The 17,242-nt window shown below is 38.7% G+C and overlaps 2 protein-coding genes across 2 annotated transcripts; one reads left to right on the top strand and one right to left on the bottom strand.

Moving 5' to 3' along the window:
- Window positions 1–1,014: 1,014 nt before the first annotated feature.
- LOC146514456 (annexin A3-like) lies at window positions 1,015–11,812 on the top strand. Its single transcript, XM_085164612.1, has 14 exons — window positions 1,015–1,154; window positions 1,513–1,552; window positions 1,638–1,685; window positions 1,779–1,866; window positions 2,687–2,781; window positions 2,907–3,020; window positions 3,991–4,081; window positions 4,209–4,288; window positions 4,619–4,675; window positions 5,037–5,130; window positions 5,921–6,016; window positions 6,117–6,175; window positions 6,942–7,064; window positions 7,205–11,812. The coding sequence occupies exons 2-14, from the start codon at window positions 1,541–1,543 to the stop codon at window positions 7,262–7,264; spliced, it is 1,017 nt and encodes a 338-aa protein (XP_085020738.1). The 5' UTR covers window positions 1,015–1,154; window positions 1,513–1,540; the 3' UTR covers window positions 7,265–11,812.
- Window positions 7,543–17,206, bottom strand: rcl1 (RNA terminal phosphate cyclase-like 1). Its single transcript, XM_085164607.1, has 9 exons — window positions 16,925–17,206; window positions 16,485–16,556; window positions 15,607–15,782; window positions 14,851–14,925; window positions 14,612–14,736; window positions 13,974–14,099; window positions 13,696–13,852; window positions 8,662–8,765; window positions 7,543–7,711 (listed from the first exon to the last, which is right to left on the bottom strand). Exons 1-9 carry the CDS (start codon window positions 17,052–17,054, stop codon window positions 7,558–7,560), a joined length of 1,119 nt encoding a protein of 372 aa, XP_085020733.1. The 5' UTR covers window positions 17,055–17,206; the 3' UTR covers window positions 7,543–7,557.
- Window positions 17,207–17,242: the final 36 nt, after the last annotated feature.

The raw sequence follows: 17,242 nt of genomic DNA on the forward strand, positions 1-17,242 counted from the left end.
GTAGCGTCTCCAGTTTACCGAAAGATGTCGCAGCTGTCTCCTTTCCTTTTCTTATCAGCCTACTTCCACACGTCACCTGGAATTTACGCATTTTTATTCATATAGACATCTGACAACAGGATGTTTCCATGCATTAGCTGTTGCTGCTATATAATCTCACTTAAATCAGCAGCCCCGTTTTCATAGTGGCAAACTCTCCTGACAATTGTGGATGCATAAGCCCGCCTGGTGCGCCTCAGGAGGCAGGGCATCTTTGAATTTGGGCTAGGCTGAACTAAACCCACGTGCTCCTCTCTGTTTTGCTAATGATAACATATATGGTTTCGCGTGCCTCATATTTACTAGGTAAATACATTTGCGTGCATAATTTAATCTTAGCTGTGCTGAAAGAATATTGCGAGGAAGGATGTAGGCTAGATAAACATCTGTAATCTCATTAGGCTGCTTAGGAAATTATGCGATAAGGCCAAAGCAAATATTCATCCTGTCACATTTCCTTCCTCCTTCTCTCTGACTCATGTTTTTACCCTGCCATGGACTTTAGACCTACTAAAAAGTTTGTTAGATTGGATTCAAAAATGTAACTAAATATATTTACTCAAATGGACATTACTTTAGAAGTCGTACTTCATATTTTCTCACTGTTTTAACTTTACTATCCCCCCTATTTGATCAGTTTATTTGCTTTGGGCTTAACGAGTACACAGACCTAATCAACACATACTTGTTAGAAAACATTAATGACATATATTTTAATCATACTTATGGGAAATTTACATAGATAAAAAAATCAAAGAGAGGATTTGCAAATTACTGCCTATAGATAATAGGTGTTTAAATACACCTATTACTACTACCATCGAAGTAAAAGCTCTATGTGGGTACTAAATGGAATCCAAAATATTTCAGAAATGCAGTTAGTTCGGCTTTTGCGCAAAGTCGTCAGCCGGTCGTAATCTCTCTTGCTTTATTTATATGGTAACCTGCTGTACTCTTACTCTGCAGGAGTGAGGAGTTCATGAGAGACGTACTCTGTGATTCACTGTACTCCAGCCCACAGTGGGCGTTGCTTATCAACCCCTTTGAAAGGTGTGGCGACTTTTTACGCGTTTGTGAAATTCGTTCTCAGACTTCAATCTTCTCCTTGTTTCTTGGTAAGACGAAAAAGAACTCATTTTTAAAATGTTTATCAGCTTCCTGTATGTGCTTGTTGTTGGTTTTTATAAAGGAAATTTGCTCTTTAGATATGCCTCGTCTACATTCGGATCTTACTTGTTTGCTTTTCTGTAGTTCCTTTTGCGCACGTTCTCTCGACTTTAGTTAGTTTTGTGTTATTGTACCCTACAGATTTGTTTGTGATGCCACATCAATGCCCATAAAAGCGCTGCCCTGATTAGATGGAATGTCGATCCTCAGCTAGAAAAAACCCCATTAAAGCATGAGTCAGCTCTTATGATGCTACATTACAACACAATTAAGGTGCTAATAGTGTATTTTCTTTCTTCTCTGTAGTGGAAAACGCCTCCCTTAAACCACCAGAATGTCTGTTTGGGTAAGTACTTCTACATAGATGTCTGTTTGTATCCGTGTAGGCTCAAAATAGAAAAATGAAGGTGGTCACCTTCTCTGTGTTTCAGGATGACTTGGACCTGCTCTTAGACAACCCCTCTTCACTGACTGTGACAGTAAGTACAACCTGCTCTTCTTTTATAGCATGATACATGGTGCAGTTATTACCTGTGGATTAGTTTTCACTGGCATGCATCTGTGTCTATCAGTCCAGTGCAAGAGGAACTGTGAAGGACAAGGCAAATTTCAAAGTGGATGAAGATGTGTCTGCTCTCAGGAAGGCCATAGAGGGCCTTGGTAAGCTAATGGTTTACCATCATTGATATATTTTTGTAGATGCTCTACTATATCTGACTGATATGTAAAGCACTTCGGCAAATGTGCTCATGTGCCTTTTTTATTGCAGTATAAAAAGGTATAAAGGTATAAAGCAAGGTGAACTCATTCACATATACACTCGGGTACTTTATTAATCTAAAAGAAAAGTTGCCATACATTCATGTTCAAAATGGAGTGGATGAGCCATTAGGGAAGTCTTTATCTGTTATCCAGTTCAAATAGCAGCAAGAGTGCTAAGGGAGGTTTACAGGATGGTAGTGAGACCTGCTATGTTGTATGGTTTGGAGACAGAGGCACTGTCCAAAAGACAGGAGGCTGAGCTGGAAGTGTCAGAGCTGAAAATGCTCAGATTTTCTTGGGAGTGACCAGGATGGACTCTCTTAAGAAAATAGAAATGATTACAACAGACGGACAGCTCAGTTTGAGATGTTTGGAGACAAAGTTAAAGAGGCAAGGCTGAGATGGTTTGGACATGTGCAGAGGATGCTGAAGATGGAGCTCCCAGCAAGGAGGCAAAGAGGAAGGTTCATAGATGAATTGAAGGAGGACCTACAGAGAGTTGGTGTGAGAGAGGAGGATGCTAGCAACATGGTGAGATGGAAGCAGATGATCTGCTTTGAGCAGCTGAAAGAAGGAAATCCAGTTCAGTTCACTCTCACCATAGAATAGGAGGTTGATAATAGACATGAAGTAAAATGACAACTTTGATGAAAGTTCTACACTTTTTTAAAAAAAATTGAAAGAATTAAAAGTTTGCTTGGTGTTGTTTTCTTCAAAGGTACAACAGAAAAGACTCTGATTGATGTGTTGACCCAAAGAAGCAATGCTCAGCGACAGCTCATCGCCAAGGCTTATGAGAAAGCCACAGGAAGGGTATATAAATACACTTGCCTGTTTAATTTTGAAGCTTTTTCTTTCTTTGATGTTGACACAGACAAAGGCCAAATTGAGTTTCTCATTATTGGCGCAGGACTTGATTTTTTTCCCCTCCCAATTAGACATTAATAGATGACCTGAAGGGTGACACTCGTGGAGACTTTGAAGACGTGTTAGTAGCCTTGGTAACGCCTCCTGCTGTCTATGACTGCCAGGAAGTCATCAAAGCTATGAAGGTAAGACTTTGTTAAACTAAGATAATTTGAATTGTGTTTTTAAAACAATTTTCTAAAAAGGTGACTTACTCAGTGATTGAAGAAATAAAAGTTACAAAAATAATTTCTAAATTTGACGTGCACTATAATTTGTTCACTAAAGATTTGTTTGGATTGAGTATAATGTTAAACTTAATGTTAAATGTAAAGAATATTAAAGAAAGAAGATCTATTGGAGATTACAGCCCGGTTTTAATTGGTGGAGAAAAGGCTGAACAAGTGACAACTTTTAAGGGGTTCACTTTGATTGTCAGTTACAGTGGCTTCATCACGTGGAGCATGTGTGTGCACAAATTAGTCAGTGCTTTAAGAAGGCTTCATGTCCATGGAGTGGATAAATATTGTGTTGCTCTTCCATAGGGCAACTATTGACTCTAATATCCGTTATGGTATTACTGGTTTGGCAATCTTTCAGTCAAGCTCAGATTCCAAATTCAACATTTGATTTAAAGGGCTGATAACTGGGATGCTCTCTTCATCTACCCTCCTGAAGATATTTGAAGAGTCGGTGTAAAACAGGGTCTGAAAATTAAGGAAAAAATTACATCCTTTATAATGAGGATGACTAGTTGCCCTCAGGAAAAAGGTTCAGGGTACCAATCCGTAAGGTTAAAAGGTTTAAGTTTTCTCTAGTGCCATTATCAGTCAAATTATTGTTTGGTAGTTGGTGAATTTTTTGTAAATGTCTTACATGATATGTTCCACTCGCTTGTCCAAGGAAATTTCTTCTAAGTGGACAATAAATGCTAATCTAATCTAATTTTGCTATACTTATGGTTTGGACTTTAAACAACAGTTCACTATCATATTTTTGTATTTATACAGCACATGTCAACATCGGGTTGATAAGAGCCTGATCTTCAGATGTATTAAACTGTATTGTTTTGACATTATCATTTATTTATTCATTTGTATATCCTTGTGCATACAGGGCGCAGGGACCACAGAAAGTACTCTGACAGAAATATTTGCTTCGAGATCCAACAAGCAGATCCGAGAACTGTCTGAAGCATACCTAGCAAGTAGGACATTTTAACACACAGTATTTCAAATATATCTGATGAAACTGAAATCATAAATGAGTTGGCAGTTGTTTGTGATGTACTACGGTATTGTGAAATTTTCATGTATTCCGCTGTCTCACTGGAGAAACGGGAAGAGCGATGATTCACGACCTGCAGTCGGAGGTATCTGGAGATTATGGAAAAGCACTGCTGATCTTGGCCGAGGTATAGCACATGAAATTACAGCAGATGACATAACATTCCCAACAAATAAGAACCACACCCACATTGAAATTTACTGCAGTCAGCAGGTGTGTAGTGAGTGTTTATGTTTTAGAAATATACTCCTAAAGCACGTTGATTTCTTCATATCCAAATACTGATTGTAGGAAAAAATGCAGGAAATACAAATAATGTCCTGTGTGAGCTAAATGAATTGCACCATTTTTAAGTTACATTGTTTATTTAGAACATTGAATTGTCAGGATATCATTATAGCCTATTTCAAAGTTTCTTTTTTTTCTCTTCGACTCACAAACGCGTCCTCCCTCACAGGGGAAGAGAGATGAGACCACCAGCGTGGATGCTGCCAAGGCAAAAGCCGATGCTAAGGTACACTTTTTTACGTTTGGTTCCTTTGTGTATAAACACTTGCTTTTCAAACTGAGGTAACTTTTGTGTTACTGCAGTACAAACATTTTAAATAGCAGCTTTCTCTTTCACGTTTTTAGGTTAATTCATTCAGAGTTTGGTGGCATCACTCATCTCAGCTAACGCACCTTGCTGGGTGATGCAAGTTTCAACCTGCACCTATGTTGAAAGCATGTTGAAATTTTCTCATGTTGGATTCAGTTAATCTAGTGTGCTTGCGTTGAACTTTGACTCTGTGTGTTTGTGTCTTTCTTTTTTACTTTTTCTTTTTTTTAGTGTAGTCCAACAATATTATACTCATACCTTTTCTGAATCCATGCAGGCCTTGTATGAAGCAGGAGAGAAGAAGTGGGGAACCGACGAGGGGAAGTTTATTGACATCCTGTGCCACAGAAGTGTTCCCCAGCTCAGGCAAAGTGGGTTGATCCCTGACCTATCATTCATCCTGTGGATAAATAGCATCTTAGAAATAGTACTAAGAGTTTACAGCCATGCTTGCAACTCTCTGAGGCTGTTTATCAAGAGCAACATGCTAACATGCTCACCTTGACAGTGCAAGTATGCAAGTATTTGATTAGTAGATTTTTAGTCAAATGCCATGGTGACACTAAAAGGCATTTTATCAGGATTTATTCTCACTGACACCTGATCAAAAACATTATAGATAGACTCCATTAGTTGAGGCAGTATCTATGTGATAGAGTTCAAGACACAAAAACCCAAAGATGCAATCTCATGATGGTGCAATAAGCAAAGTCATTCATCTTCTGTGGGCTCTTGAAGTAAACTTATAATGCTTTTTTTTTTTTGAATTTTCTGCTTTGGGGCGCTCTAATTGGTTTGTTTCAGACACTTTTTTCTAACTCTTGGCTTTGTATTATGCTAGTGAGAGGGGGTATTCTTATTCATTCAGGGCAATCTAAGGTACACACCTCTTGCTGTCACCACAGCAGATCCAGACAGTTTAAACTTTCTATTAACATGGCACTGTTGGTCGGAAGAAAGCTGGCTTAAAGAAATCGCTTGTTTCAGACAGGCAATGAACCAAGGAGCTCCACAATATTAAACTGAATCACGAAAATGGGCTGTGATGAACCTACCAGAAGATACGCATCCCACTGAGAACCGCTACTAAATTGGCAAAAATAAAAGTATATTACAAGTTTAATGTGAGAAAACTAATCTCAGCTCAATGTATTTTGGCAGCTCTGATTGAGTACAAGAATATTAGCAAGAAGACTCTGCAGGAGAGCATTAAGAGCGAGATGTCTGGAAACCTGGAGGAACTACTTGTGGCTGTTGGTGAGCAAAATATTACATCACTGCCTTGTTGTTATCGATGTCTTCCTCGTCTAAGCATTTAAGTTAATTTAAAAGTAATATATTAATTCATTTCTTTCAGTTAAGTGTGTGCAGAACGTCCCAGCATACCTCGCTGAGAGGCTTTTCAAGAGCATGAAGGTGAGTTGTGCAACTGGTCAGTTTGTCCATCTGTGTCATGATGGCCTTTCTAAACCTCTATGCACACCAGAAATGTCTGCCCAGCAAAATTCACATTCTGTATGGTTGCATCATACCCTTTCAGTCGCAGCAGACTGTATTGGTCACCAGTGATGTGGAAAGGAATGCTGACCACATTTTACTGTTAGTGATTTGACCAGCACAGCCAACACTGGCTGAAATGTGTCAACAGTCTGAATAAGAAAGCGTAGGCTAACTTTTGACAGTAGTATTGCAAAAAAATAAAAATAAACAAAAAAAACCCTGCATCTTCACATGTGTAAAAGGCCTGCGAGCCAAATGTGGCCCTTTGCAGATTTCAATCGGGCCTGCATATAAATGTCTATAAATTATGGGAAATCTAGATAGCATGTCTGTCTGTGCACACAGCAAACCAAACGCACTAGTGCAGCATCACTGCAACGTAAAACCAGAAGTCTGCATAGTAACAAGCTACATCACTGAGTTCATGCCAATGTCAGACAGAAATATGAACAAATTATAACTTTCATTTTGATTAGAATTTATATTAATTAAATATGCCATTCTGTCAGAAGTTGTAAAACAGGTTCTTACCTGTAAGGTAACCTGCATTGTATCTTGTTGAGACCATTTTTCTATGTGGAACAATACGAAATTAACGTATGCCATACCATGTCTAGCCAGAGTTTGAAGCCCCTGGCTTAAAGGACGAATGTCTTTGTTTTCCAAATTATACTTGGTCCAGGGTGCAGGGACCACCGAGTGCACTCTGACCAGGATATTCGTCAGTCGAGCAGAGATCGATTTGATAGACATCAAAGTAGAGTACAAGAAGCTGTTTGGATGTTCCCTCTACAGTCAGCTAGAGGTCAGTATTAACAGGAGTTATGTTATGAATTTATAACATTAGACTCCACATAAACATGTTTAAATGTTAACTTTTGTTTATTGTGGTGTGTGTCACAAACACCCAATTCCTTTCGTTTCTCTCTCCCCATCCTTGTGTAGTCTGAAGTGTCCGGTGATTATGGAAAAACACTCAAGTGTCTGTGTGGCCAAGACGAATAACTTGTACCAGCTCCTTTGTTGGGTCGTTCAGCTTTACATCACAGCAGCTATGATGACCTGTTCCTGACGTAGTGACCAGCTACTTATCTCAAGAATAACTTCATACTGATATGATTGATTGAACTAGTTAGGAAATGTAACTCATTTTCATGAAGTTATTAAACCCAATAATAGCGCTTAAATGTCTGACTGATATCTGTTAACTTCACTTTTCTTTTATACATACAAATATCTGTCATAACTTTTGCATTTAATAAAAAAAAAAAAGATGAGAACACTTATGAAAAAATAATTTATTTCAAGGTTTTGCTAATGTTGCTGTATCCAACGCCTACACAGGTCATCAGGACCTTGTCGCCCCCTTTCCGTTCGTCTTCCAAAGGCTTCTGGACCTCAATCTTGAACATAATCTGGAAGAAATCTCTGATGTGTCGGAGGAATTCGATCCTGTATAGACAGAGAAAGGAGAGAGTTTCATGTTAATAAAGATCATCAGCCACCACATTTCTTATACATACCAAGTTTTTAAAAGCTAAAAACGTAAAACAGGTGTTTTGTTTTTAAAACTGTAAGCCTTGACAGAAATTATCCAAAACTGATGTAGTGTTACCTGAATAACAGGAAGAGTGTATTGTGATGGCACTGCCAATCTTCAGTTATCATAGTACTGTACTTGAGAGGGACACAGCACCGGTACCATGATAACTGAAAATGGACAGTTCATAGTTCGCTCCTCATTCAAGAAGACGGACATCTGGAACAAGGTTAGTGCTCAGCTGTTTTTATACTGCTGTATTTATTTTATTTGGGTTGTTTGCAAGTAATCAAACACACACAAATTATGCATTTAAAATGCAGCACACCCAAATAGGTTAGAAGTAGAAGCAGGGTAACAGAAACAAGACTTATTAGACTTTATAAAATATTTCACAGTATTGATTAAATTATAAACTACAAAAATGTAGTTTATCAAAACATTATCTTAGGTGCTGCCCATTATGAGCCTAATAAAAAAATCCCTCCAAAGCCATGTGAATCTGAACAGTTTAATCTGATCACACATGTTACTCAAAGCAATCAAATTAAAATTTACTAAAGTAAAGAAACCCTTGTGGTTGCATGCCACCATCAGAGTGCTCTTACCAGAAACCCTGAATCTTTAGTGGAGTGGGTTAAAGTTCAGTGGAAATAGATTAATTTTGGGTTCATTTAAGAAATGCAGACTTTTCCCCCTCCTCTCTGATGATCCAGCTGTACAGAGTATTATTCAGCTTCTTATTGTGAACTTTGGGATATTGTCATCTGCCAAAAGAGGACTAGTAGAAGAATAACTAAACGTGGGATTGAGTGGGTTCCTCATTTGCCGTCTGTACATTTAACTTTTGAATGGGTCTTACGTGTATGGGGAGAGGGGTCCCAGGAGAACCTTCGACACGTCCTGTTGGCCAAGGGTCATCAAGAGCAGTGCCAAGCTCTGATTGGATGAATCCACGCAGCCACCCTAAAACAGAGGGAGAAATGAGGGCGGGGGTGGTGTGTCAGCAACTAAAAACAACACTGAAATGCGTCAGGGAGGTGGAAATGTTTAGAGAAATCAACTTCTCGACAGTGGGATTGTAGAGTGAAAGCTGTGTAGGTTTATTTGTCTAACTTTTCATTAAAAAAACTAAACTTTTTTCCTATTAAATATAATTAAGCAATCTTGAAACAGTTTGGCAAGTTGTCACTAAAGTGTTTTTTCTTCTTTCTTGCTCACATAATGTATTATAGTCGACTGTCCAGTCATCTTCCTACCATTTTCCCAAATGACACAAACACTCCCAATTCCATCTACATGTTAAATATTTAGACAGATGATGCACTCTCAATGGCATGTGCTCTTATTGCTCTAACAGAGCTCAGTGTGTGATTTCCCACTGTGTGCAGTGCACAACTGGACACACCCAAGAACATTTTATAGTCTGACCTTTAAAATAGTTGTCCGCTGGTAGTTTGAGTTATTTCTTGACATGCGATATACAGCATTAACCTGATCCGTTCTAACAACGTACTTGTGTAGCTCAGTCATGCTCAATTATGGCATCATGACAGCTCGTCAGCAGAATTTTGATTCAATTACATAATCATATCATGGAAACCATGGTGACGTTTTCATCATTTATTAGGTGAAACACATTACAATGACTTGTTGTTAGAGGTTTACCGTTGTTAGTCTATGTAACATTTATCCCTGTGCTGTCTGCTCTGATACTGCATCTCATCTTATCCACTCTGCTATTTTACACTTTACTCTTCTCAGAGCTCCTCTGGACCAAACAGGAAAAGAAACCTAAAACTGTTTCTGAACAAACTAAGAAACATGACACAACAGCGCCATTTCTAACCACCAGTTTCAGGCCCTGCCTTCCAGAGACCGTCTCCAGAGGCCATCAGCCAATTGGCCTATTGTAAAAGTCCCTTAATTCCTTTGAATGACAGTTAATCCCTTTCCCAGCCGCTCAAAAACAGACAGTAAAGCAAATAATTGAGGATAAACTTCTAAGCATCACAGATATATTTGACCTGAACCTGTAGATCTATATAACACATATTGATTTAAATTCACTAGAAATGATAGATTAGGTAATACAGAAATATACATTTTTTTCACAAGTTGCCCAACAGGTGAGGAACATAGTGTTTCCTAAGCAAGCTTATGAATTCATTAGCATTAAATGAAAAATAATGGATGCTTTCTCCACAAACCTGTTCCATTATCACCAATACAGTTAATCGGTTGGAAAACAATGCAAATAGCAAAGACAAGTGTGATGCATCCTGCAAAGTATTATACAAAAATTAATTCCATGATGAAAAGAAAGAAGTAAAAATTGAAAGAGTGCCCCACTTACGTCAGCTCCTGTGTTGATGCTGCTTCCAAAAACAAAATGTCCATGGAGTAACTGGTTTACAACTAGAAGACCGTACTGATTAACCATAAAACAAACAGAGCCAAACATAAAGGGCACCTGCGCCCTTTGATGTGAACTGGGCAAATTTCTATTTCCTCAGATTTCAAAAACAAAGTATTCCTGCCCCCAAAATAAAATTAAATCCTTTTGACTCCAGAGTTTTCTTCAGCTCTAACAATCACTCTGTCCTCCTGCTACAGTTCGGTATAACACATAGCAGTTATTCAAATGATCTACCTGTTCTTCAAGCAGCGGCTAAAGCTTTTAAAAAGCCAAGCAACTTAAAGTAGAAGGCCCCTGTTAACCCACCACCCTCCAAGGAAGCTAACGAGAGATATTAGCTCTGCACTCTGTTGCCTGGAATTAAGAGGATGTAGCCAACAATATTCTCCTTTCAGAGATAATCAGCACTACCCTGATCAGCTAACTTGACTCACATGGCTCCTATGAGAGGCTGGGAGAGGCAGAACCATGTGGAGGCAAACATGATTCACAGACTCTCATTGTACGTATTCTGATGAAATGGCTTTTTCCTGTGTGGCTATGCGACGGTTTACACACAGCAAACCTTTCACCACCTTTCAACACACAGATAACTAAATGAATAAAAGTCTCATTTTTTGGTTTTATGTAGTCACAACCATCAGGAATTTCTAATCGATTAAATCGGTTCGAACACAGCGTATTCAGCTGACACGTTACCCAATCGGCTCGTGTATTCGACGAATTAAACAATTTATGAGCGCAGATCCTGTCATTGGACATGAGCTTGAGTTTTGAAAGAAACTGGGGGCAATATGTAAATGTACAATTATAAAAAATGCTGATACCTTCCCCAAAAAATTTCCCTCTCTTCCCAGGAAGGTTTTTGCTTGTTTGTCAAATGTGTGACCCACTGCACTCTGGAGCCACAAATATTTATATACTCCGTTGTGATAATGGCCTATTGCACCCCATACTTCACCATTTTTTTCCTTGTTAATACAGTTTAAAATTGAAGAAATGACTGATTATACAGCATTACATTACACTTTTTACATATTGAGGCAGCTAATTACTTGATATTAAGGCAGAACCCTTTGAGGCTACTGTAGATCTGAATGTACAAACTTAATTTTGCCATTTTCTTGGTCTTCGGTCTAGTTTAACTTAAAAATCTAATTTGATTTCATGTCAGACGTCTCTCAAATGTTTTTCCTCAGTTGACACAGGCTGACTTCTCCTCCACAAAAAACACACCATGAAAGCTTTCATGATTACTTCTTTTTTTTTTTTTTTACTAATTAAAAGTAGAAAATGCAATCAAGTGCTCTAAAATCTACCTAAACAAAAGCTGCTCTCTACATTGCGGTCTGTCCACAAACAAGTTTCTTTCAGTTAAAATGCAGGCGAGGTTTATTACCAGGGAATGCGGGTAAACAAGTGCAATGTCATTGTTGCCTAATGTGTGCTGACAGTGTATCTAAGGTATTCCCCAAGAATTCAGAAGTTTTATTTCAGCAGCAGCAGCTTTTCTAACATTGTTTTAAGCCCAAATTTACTTTAAATGATAAGAGAGTCCCCAGCACAGTAAAAAAAAAAAAAAAACTAACAAAAAGTGGAATTATGAATGAGTTCAACTTTGTAAATATAATGCTGTAGTCTTCGCAATAGAAAATCTACATCGATAAACTCGGTGGCATGTGCTCTAAGACTGGCTTATATCTAAAAAGAATAGTGTTGAATTCACAACTGCAATAAATATATAAATATTCTACAACATTATATTCTAAGCCGAGCCCTTATGGTAATGTTTTCAGTCGACAACTAGCAGACTTGATGAAGACGGGCAGAAATCAGCTTTTCCTGCTTGTGATATGCAAATAAAACAGGATAGGCTTGTTATTTTGAATGGCAGTTGCCTTTAGATCAACTAGTTAATTAAAGCGCTTTCAGTTACCTGCATTATTTAGCCTTTTTCAGACATTGCCAGATTTAACAGTCTGTTATGCTGACAGTATTCTGTCATTAGATGCCATGTCTATGTGTATTTTGCTTTGGCTTCCTGCAAACATGTCCACAGCGTTGTTGTAACACATGTCGTAACACATGTCGTAACACAACATTATTTGTGCAATATTATTGTGTGTGAGTTCCCTACCTTCACACAGGTGCCGAAGTCAGAGAAGACTTGCCATTACAGCTTAACAAGCTTAACAAGCTCTAGTTAAGTATTCAACTGTAGCTTATAACTGTGGAAGCTTTAAAGTCTGAGCTGAAGTTCAAAATGTAATCTGCTGTGACATCCTGATACAGATCATCTACACGACTGTGAAATATTTATCATCACTGAGCGGTAAACTACCAGCTGTGCATATCTCTCACTTTAAAAATGTGCAAGAAATAATTGTTGTCTAACGCTGCAGGTAATACATCTAGAATTACCTGGAAGCAGCAAACCTACATCAGCTCCCCTCAAAGTCAAAAACTGCAATATTTACTTAAATCCAGTAAATATTTGTTAAATGCTCAAAAAAATATGTTTTTTTATACTTTAGATTAGGGCTGTGCAATATGACCAAAATCTCATATCCCGATATAAGATATTTATCATCCTGACAACGATATAAATCACAATAATGTAATATTTTCTGTAAATTCTGTGAATCTCAGGCAACTCAACTTACGTGAAGTGTTTCCAGCTGGGCGTCCTTTACCTGGAGTTGAGTGTTTTAACCGATGCATGAAACTATTCATTTTTAGACATAAGTTGTAACGGCCACCATTTTCTTTCAAAGTTTGAGTCTAAGGTTTAGTTCTTTAGCACCTGACGGCTCTTTTTTGCTTCTCATCCATAAACTCTCTGCATACTCTTTCACGTGATTCACTTTATTTTGAAAAGCCTCAACAGGATCTTGAGCTTTATTGTGAAAGTGTTACATGAAAAAGAAACAAGCAGACAGCGGAGCCACGTGATGGTTTTACCATCATTGTTGCTAACGACAACACGTAAAAACAGGCGCTTGTCTGTCCGTAGTGTTTTTATATCAAATATAATTGAAAGAGAGAACTTTAGCAAATTAATATAGCCACTACAGTGACCATCAAAAAAAATGAAAAAAAATATTGCTGTAAACAGTTTATTTTGCGACACCGCGAAACAAACGATAGCGTAAAATGAAACGATAGACGTTTTTATATCGTCATCCGATATATATATTGTTATATTGAACAGCCCTACTTTAGATGCACCCCCAGGATTGAAGCAGTGATGTTCAAGCTCTGTCCTGTTTGCACAAAGAAATCCTGTTGGTATATCTAACCATTTTTATAGCCGCATCTCAGATCCGTCCTTGTTTAATAATATCATTATTTTTTTATTATTATTCACAGGTTTTACTTTATACACACACACAATCTGGTGCATGCCTGTTATACTTTTATGTACAGCCAGGCATCAAGTGCCTCTACACAGTATAAAATGTCCACGTGTGCATTTACCCGAGATATCTCCTCCAAAAGCAGTTTTGCGCAATTTCTGCCAAGGTCTTCTGGCAGTATGGGGTCTCCCTGTCCCTGTGGCGTGGATGACATCTCTGCACTAAGGAAGCAGCCGTTGAGCGTCTCTGCTACCAGTGTCAGACCAAAGCCTGGAGACCTGGGGGGTTGACCAAGTACAATGATTTAGTTCGTTTCCACAAATAAGGGTTGAGAATTAAAAACACATAGAAAACCCATGTAAAGCTTAGCAGCTTATAAATGTGGGCAAAGATACCCACTTGCCAGAATTGGCTCCTTTCATGTGGTCAGTATAAATATAGATATCTGGAAGAAACTGGTTGAGGATGCCTCTGGCTGACTCCACAATCCTGTTGCCCATCTGAGGAGAAACTCGCACTGAATATCTGTGTTTGAAATGTCAAGGACACGCCATTCAAAAGTGTGTGTTTGTGTTCCCACTTTGTGATGCAGAAATTATATCAAAATCAAGAGGCAACTAGCTAGTATTTAGTAACAAGTTCAAAATCATGATGGCTTCCTGCAACTCATATTACCAGTTATGTGCAAACTTCACTTCATCAGCAACATTGTGCTCATTTATAACTAGATACTGAGCTAAAGTTTAAGCAAATGATTCATGAATTGATTCAACATGAGCTACTCTGGCCTTCTGTTTTTTGGGTTTTTTTTTTTAATATTAATAACACACCAGTTGTGCCATGTTGATGTAATTGTAACTAGATCGGACTTATAATTGTACAGAACTGATCTCTTTAATATTACAAAAAAATATGACTCATCAAACTAAAATGAGCACATAAAAATTACCAGGGCTAAAATGTAAAGAGGCGTTTCTGTATTTCGATCACTTTCATTTTGCTTAAGGTGAAATAAAGTGCAAGTCTAAAAAGGATACGCCACTCCCCTGATCCTCTTGATCTTGCCAGGGTCAGTCAGTTGGACGGGCCTGACGGTTTTGCGGACAGGACATGTAAACACTACTTCTCCACCCCCACCAGGTGCCATTCCTCTCTTCACCACCTGAGGGTGTAACACAAGAGACAGATTAAGATATAAGATGACATGCATGGCTTCCTTATCTATCCCTGGGTTTGACTGCATCTCTACAAAAACAGAATACCATGAGGTCCTCACCTTGATGTCAAAGCCCTCTCCGTCAATCCCAAACTTTTTCATCACTGGGAGGGCTGTGGACTTCAGCAGATCGACCTGGCAAGGAACAGTGAGATTGAATCCTGACGCAAACCCTTGTGCTTGCAGAGAGTTAAAAACTACCTTCCAAAACCCTAGAATAAACCCAGTCTCATCACAACAACAGGCAGACGCTGTTCAGTTTCCATGACAACACCTCTCTCCAATGTCCTCAATTCATACTTTGCAAGGCTTCCTTTTTTGTATGATATGTTGACAATATCTAATTTGAAACAATGCACCTTGAAGAAAAGGACTGAAGAGAACAATACAGAGACTGGCTTGTGTGCAAAGGATGTGGCAAAAAAAAGGGTGTTACAAGAGGGAAACCAGAGAGCAGATGCATGTTACACAACTGCCTCAAGTCAACACATGAGTGTCCAAATTATTACAAAAACATGAACCCCAGTGACATCAACTTCTGAAAATATGTGTACACAAACTGTGCGCACACCAATTCTTAAGTGAAACACTGTTGATCTTAACTGAGGTATAACGTGCTCATCAAGTGTGCACTAGAGGGCAGTGTCCATATGGAAATGGGAGGTGTGTACTCCACCACAAAACACGCAGTTCATTTCTTTGCAGATGCAAGGCTCAGCTCCACCCAGTGCGATCATGAGGTGGATGAGTTGCAACTAAATCAGCAGAGAAAAATGCAGAACAAAAGTTGGATGGTGAACATATTTATGAGCTTACCGTTGGGTCAGTGAGGTCATTGGTAACTCCCCTCAGAGTGGCCTTCAGAGGGGACTTCATGAAAGGACCCAGCATGAGGAGGGCCTCCAGATAGTACCCAATTGAGCGCTGCAGGTTACAGTCATGTTCTACAGTGCCTCCGTACAACAACCCAGGCTGGTAAACTAAAACGGTACCTAAGAAAGACAGTGAATGGCAATATTTGCTAAGGTACAAATTTATACAGCACATTTTATTGCACATAAAGCTGATATACCTAACATATAAACCTCCAGGTTTAAGTCTACAAAGCCTAAAGGCAGCAAAAGTAACAAGGGAAAAAAATACAGCTTAACCTACACAGTGAAGCACACAAATTATTAAGTGTAATCCATTTTACATCCAGATATATGCTGTATTAAAATAACATACAACATACTGTACATATAAAACAAAAGCAATAAATACTTTATTTGCAAAAATACGAACTACGACGAAATATGCATAAGATTTCCAATGAAGACATTTTATTAGTTACAAATCAATAATTATGAGTCAATTTAAGACATTATTTAAATCTTGCTACAAGCCCACAATTTCACTATTGGAGCATCCTTACTGCTTAAAGCTTTAAATAATTTCTACCTTTGGATTGCGAGCTTAAAGAGAGGCATAAATGACATATTATGGGAGAAGACTATGTATATTAAATGCAAAAGTTCATCATGGAGTAAAACATAAAAAAAAAAAAATCTTAATTTTGATCATGCGTCAAAGTTGTCGATGAGTTGGTGAAATCTCCCTCCGTTGCACCTTCACAGTAAACAGTTATTACTGTGCATAAAATACAGTCTGTGACAAAGGCAACACCGAAATCACACCCTCGCTGTAACACTCACCTGTTTGGTTAATCTCTATCGTGGAGCCATTGGTCAACTTGTCCAACAGTCTGATAAAATTGGCCTCAAAATCTAGAGAAGACAGAATTTATATGTAGAGACTGAAAATAATGTCACCTGGTAATTTGTTTTTTAATTTGTCTGGCACTCAAAAACAATCCACCCACAGTGTGAACTTTATTCTGACACACCAAGACACCTCAAACAACTCACAAAACTGCCAAATCACTGCTTCGACGCCCCTTGACACGCTTATCGAAGACACAACTTCATAAGACAAATGTACGACCGCACTCGTGTCACTATCAAACTACTGTCCCATCATTTTCCCTCCTCTGACGCCCAGCGACTGAACACACTCCCAACTGCGTAACAGCTAGCCTGTTAGCCAGGGAGCTAACTGCGACGCCACATGCGGAGCGAATCTGTTAAAAACTCACCCCTGAGTCCCGGCTCGTCATCTTTAGACCTGATGTTTTTTATCTTAACGCGCTTCCCGCTGAGCGTGGACAAAACCAGACGCTGTCTGATGAAATTGCAGCCTTCGTAGGTGAGTCCGTGGCTTGCCATGTTATTGTTGTTTGTGCTTGGCGTCAGTAAAATCCACGTGTGTTTGACCAGGAAGACGTTAGTGGGAGGGGGAGATTACGGCAAGACAGTAGGGTCAAAATAATGGTTTCTACGGCTGCGTTGCCACACTACTGTTACTAGATGGCACACTGTAACCATTCGCGAACGCTACGTGGGCGTGGCTAAAC

The sequence above is a fragment of the Neolamprologus multifasciatus genome, chromosome 7 (assembly GCF_963576455.1).
Source record: "Neolamprologus multifasciatus chromosome 7, fNeoMul1.2, whole genome shotgun sequence".
In the NCBI taxonomy this organism is placed as follows: Eukaryota; Metazoa; Chordata; class Actinopteri; order Cichliformes; family Cichlidae; genus Neolamprologus; species Neolamprologus multifasciatus.

What these genes read in the sequence shown, in the direction of transcription:
- rcl1 (XM_085164607.1), bottom strand. Translation starts at nt 17,054, where the DNA reads ATGGCAAGCCACGGACTCACCTACGAAGGCTGCAATTTCATCAGACAG. An exon ending in TGACGAGCCGGGACTCAGGG is followed by an intron (nt 16,557 to 16,924) that starts GTGAGTTTTTAA and finishes TGTCTTCTCTAG; the next exon opens with ATTTTGAGGCCAATTTTATC. An exon ending in GAGAGGGCTTTGACATCAAG is followed by an intron (nt 14,737 to 14,850) that starts GTGAGGACCTCA and finishes TTACACCCTCAG; the next exon opens with GTGGTGAAGAGAGGAATGGC.
- LOC146514456 (XM_085164612.1), top strand. An exon ending in CCTCTTCACTGACTGTGACA is followed by an intron (nt 1,686 to 1,778) that starts GTAAGTACAACC and finishes TGTGTCTATCAG; the next exon opens with TCCAGTGCAAGAGGAACTGT. An exon ending in TGTTCCCCAGCTCAGGCAAA is followed by an intron (nt 5,131 to 5,920) that starts GTGGGTTGATCC and finishes GTATTTTGGCAG; the next exon opens with CTCTGATTGAGTACAAGAAT.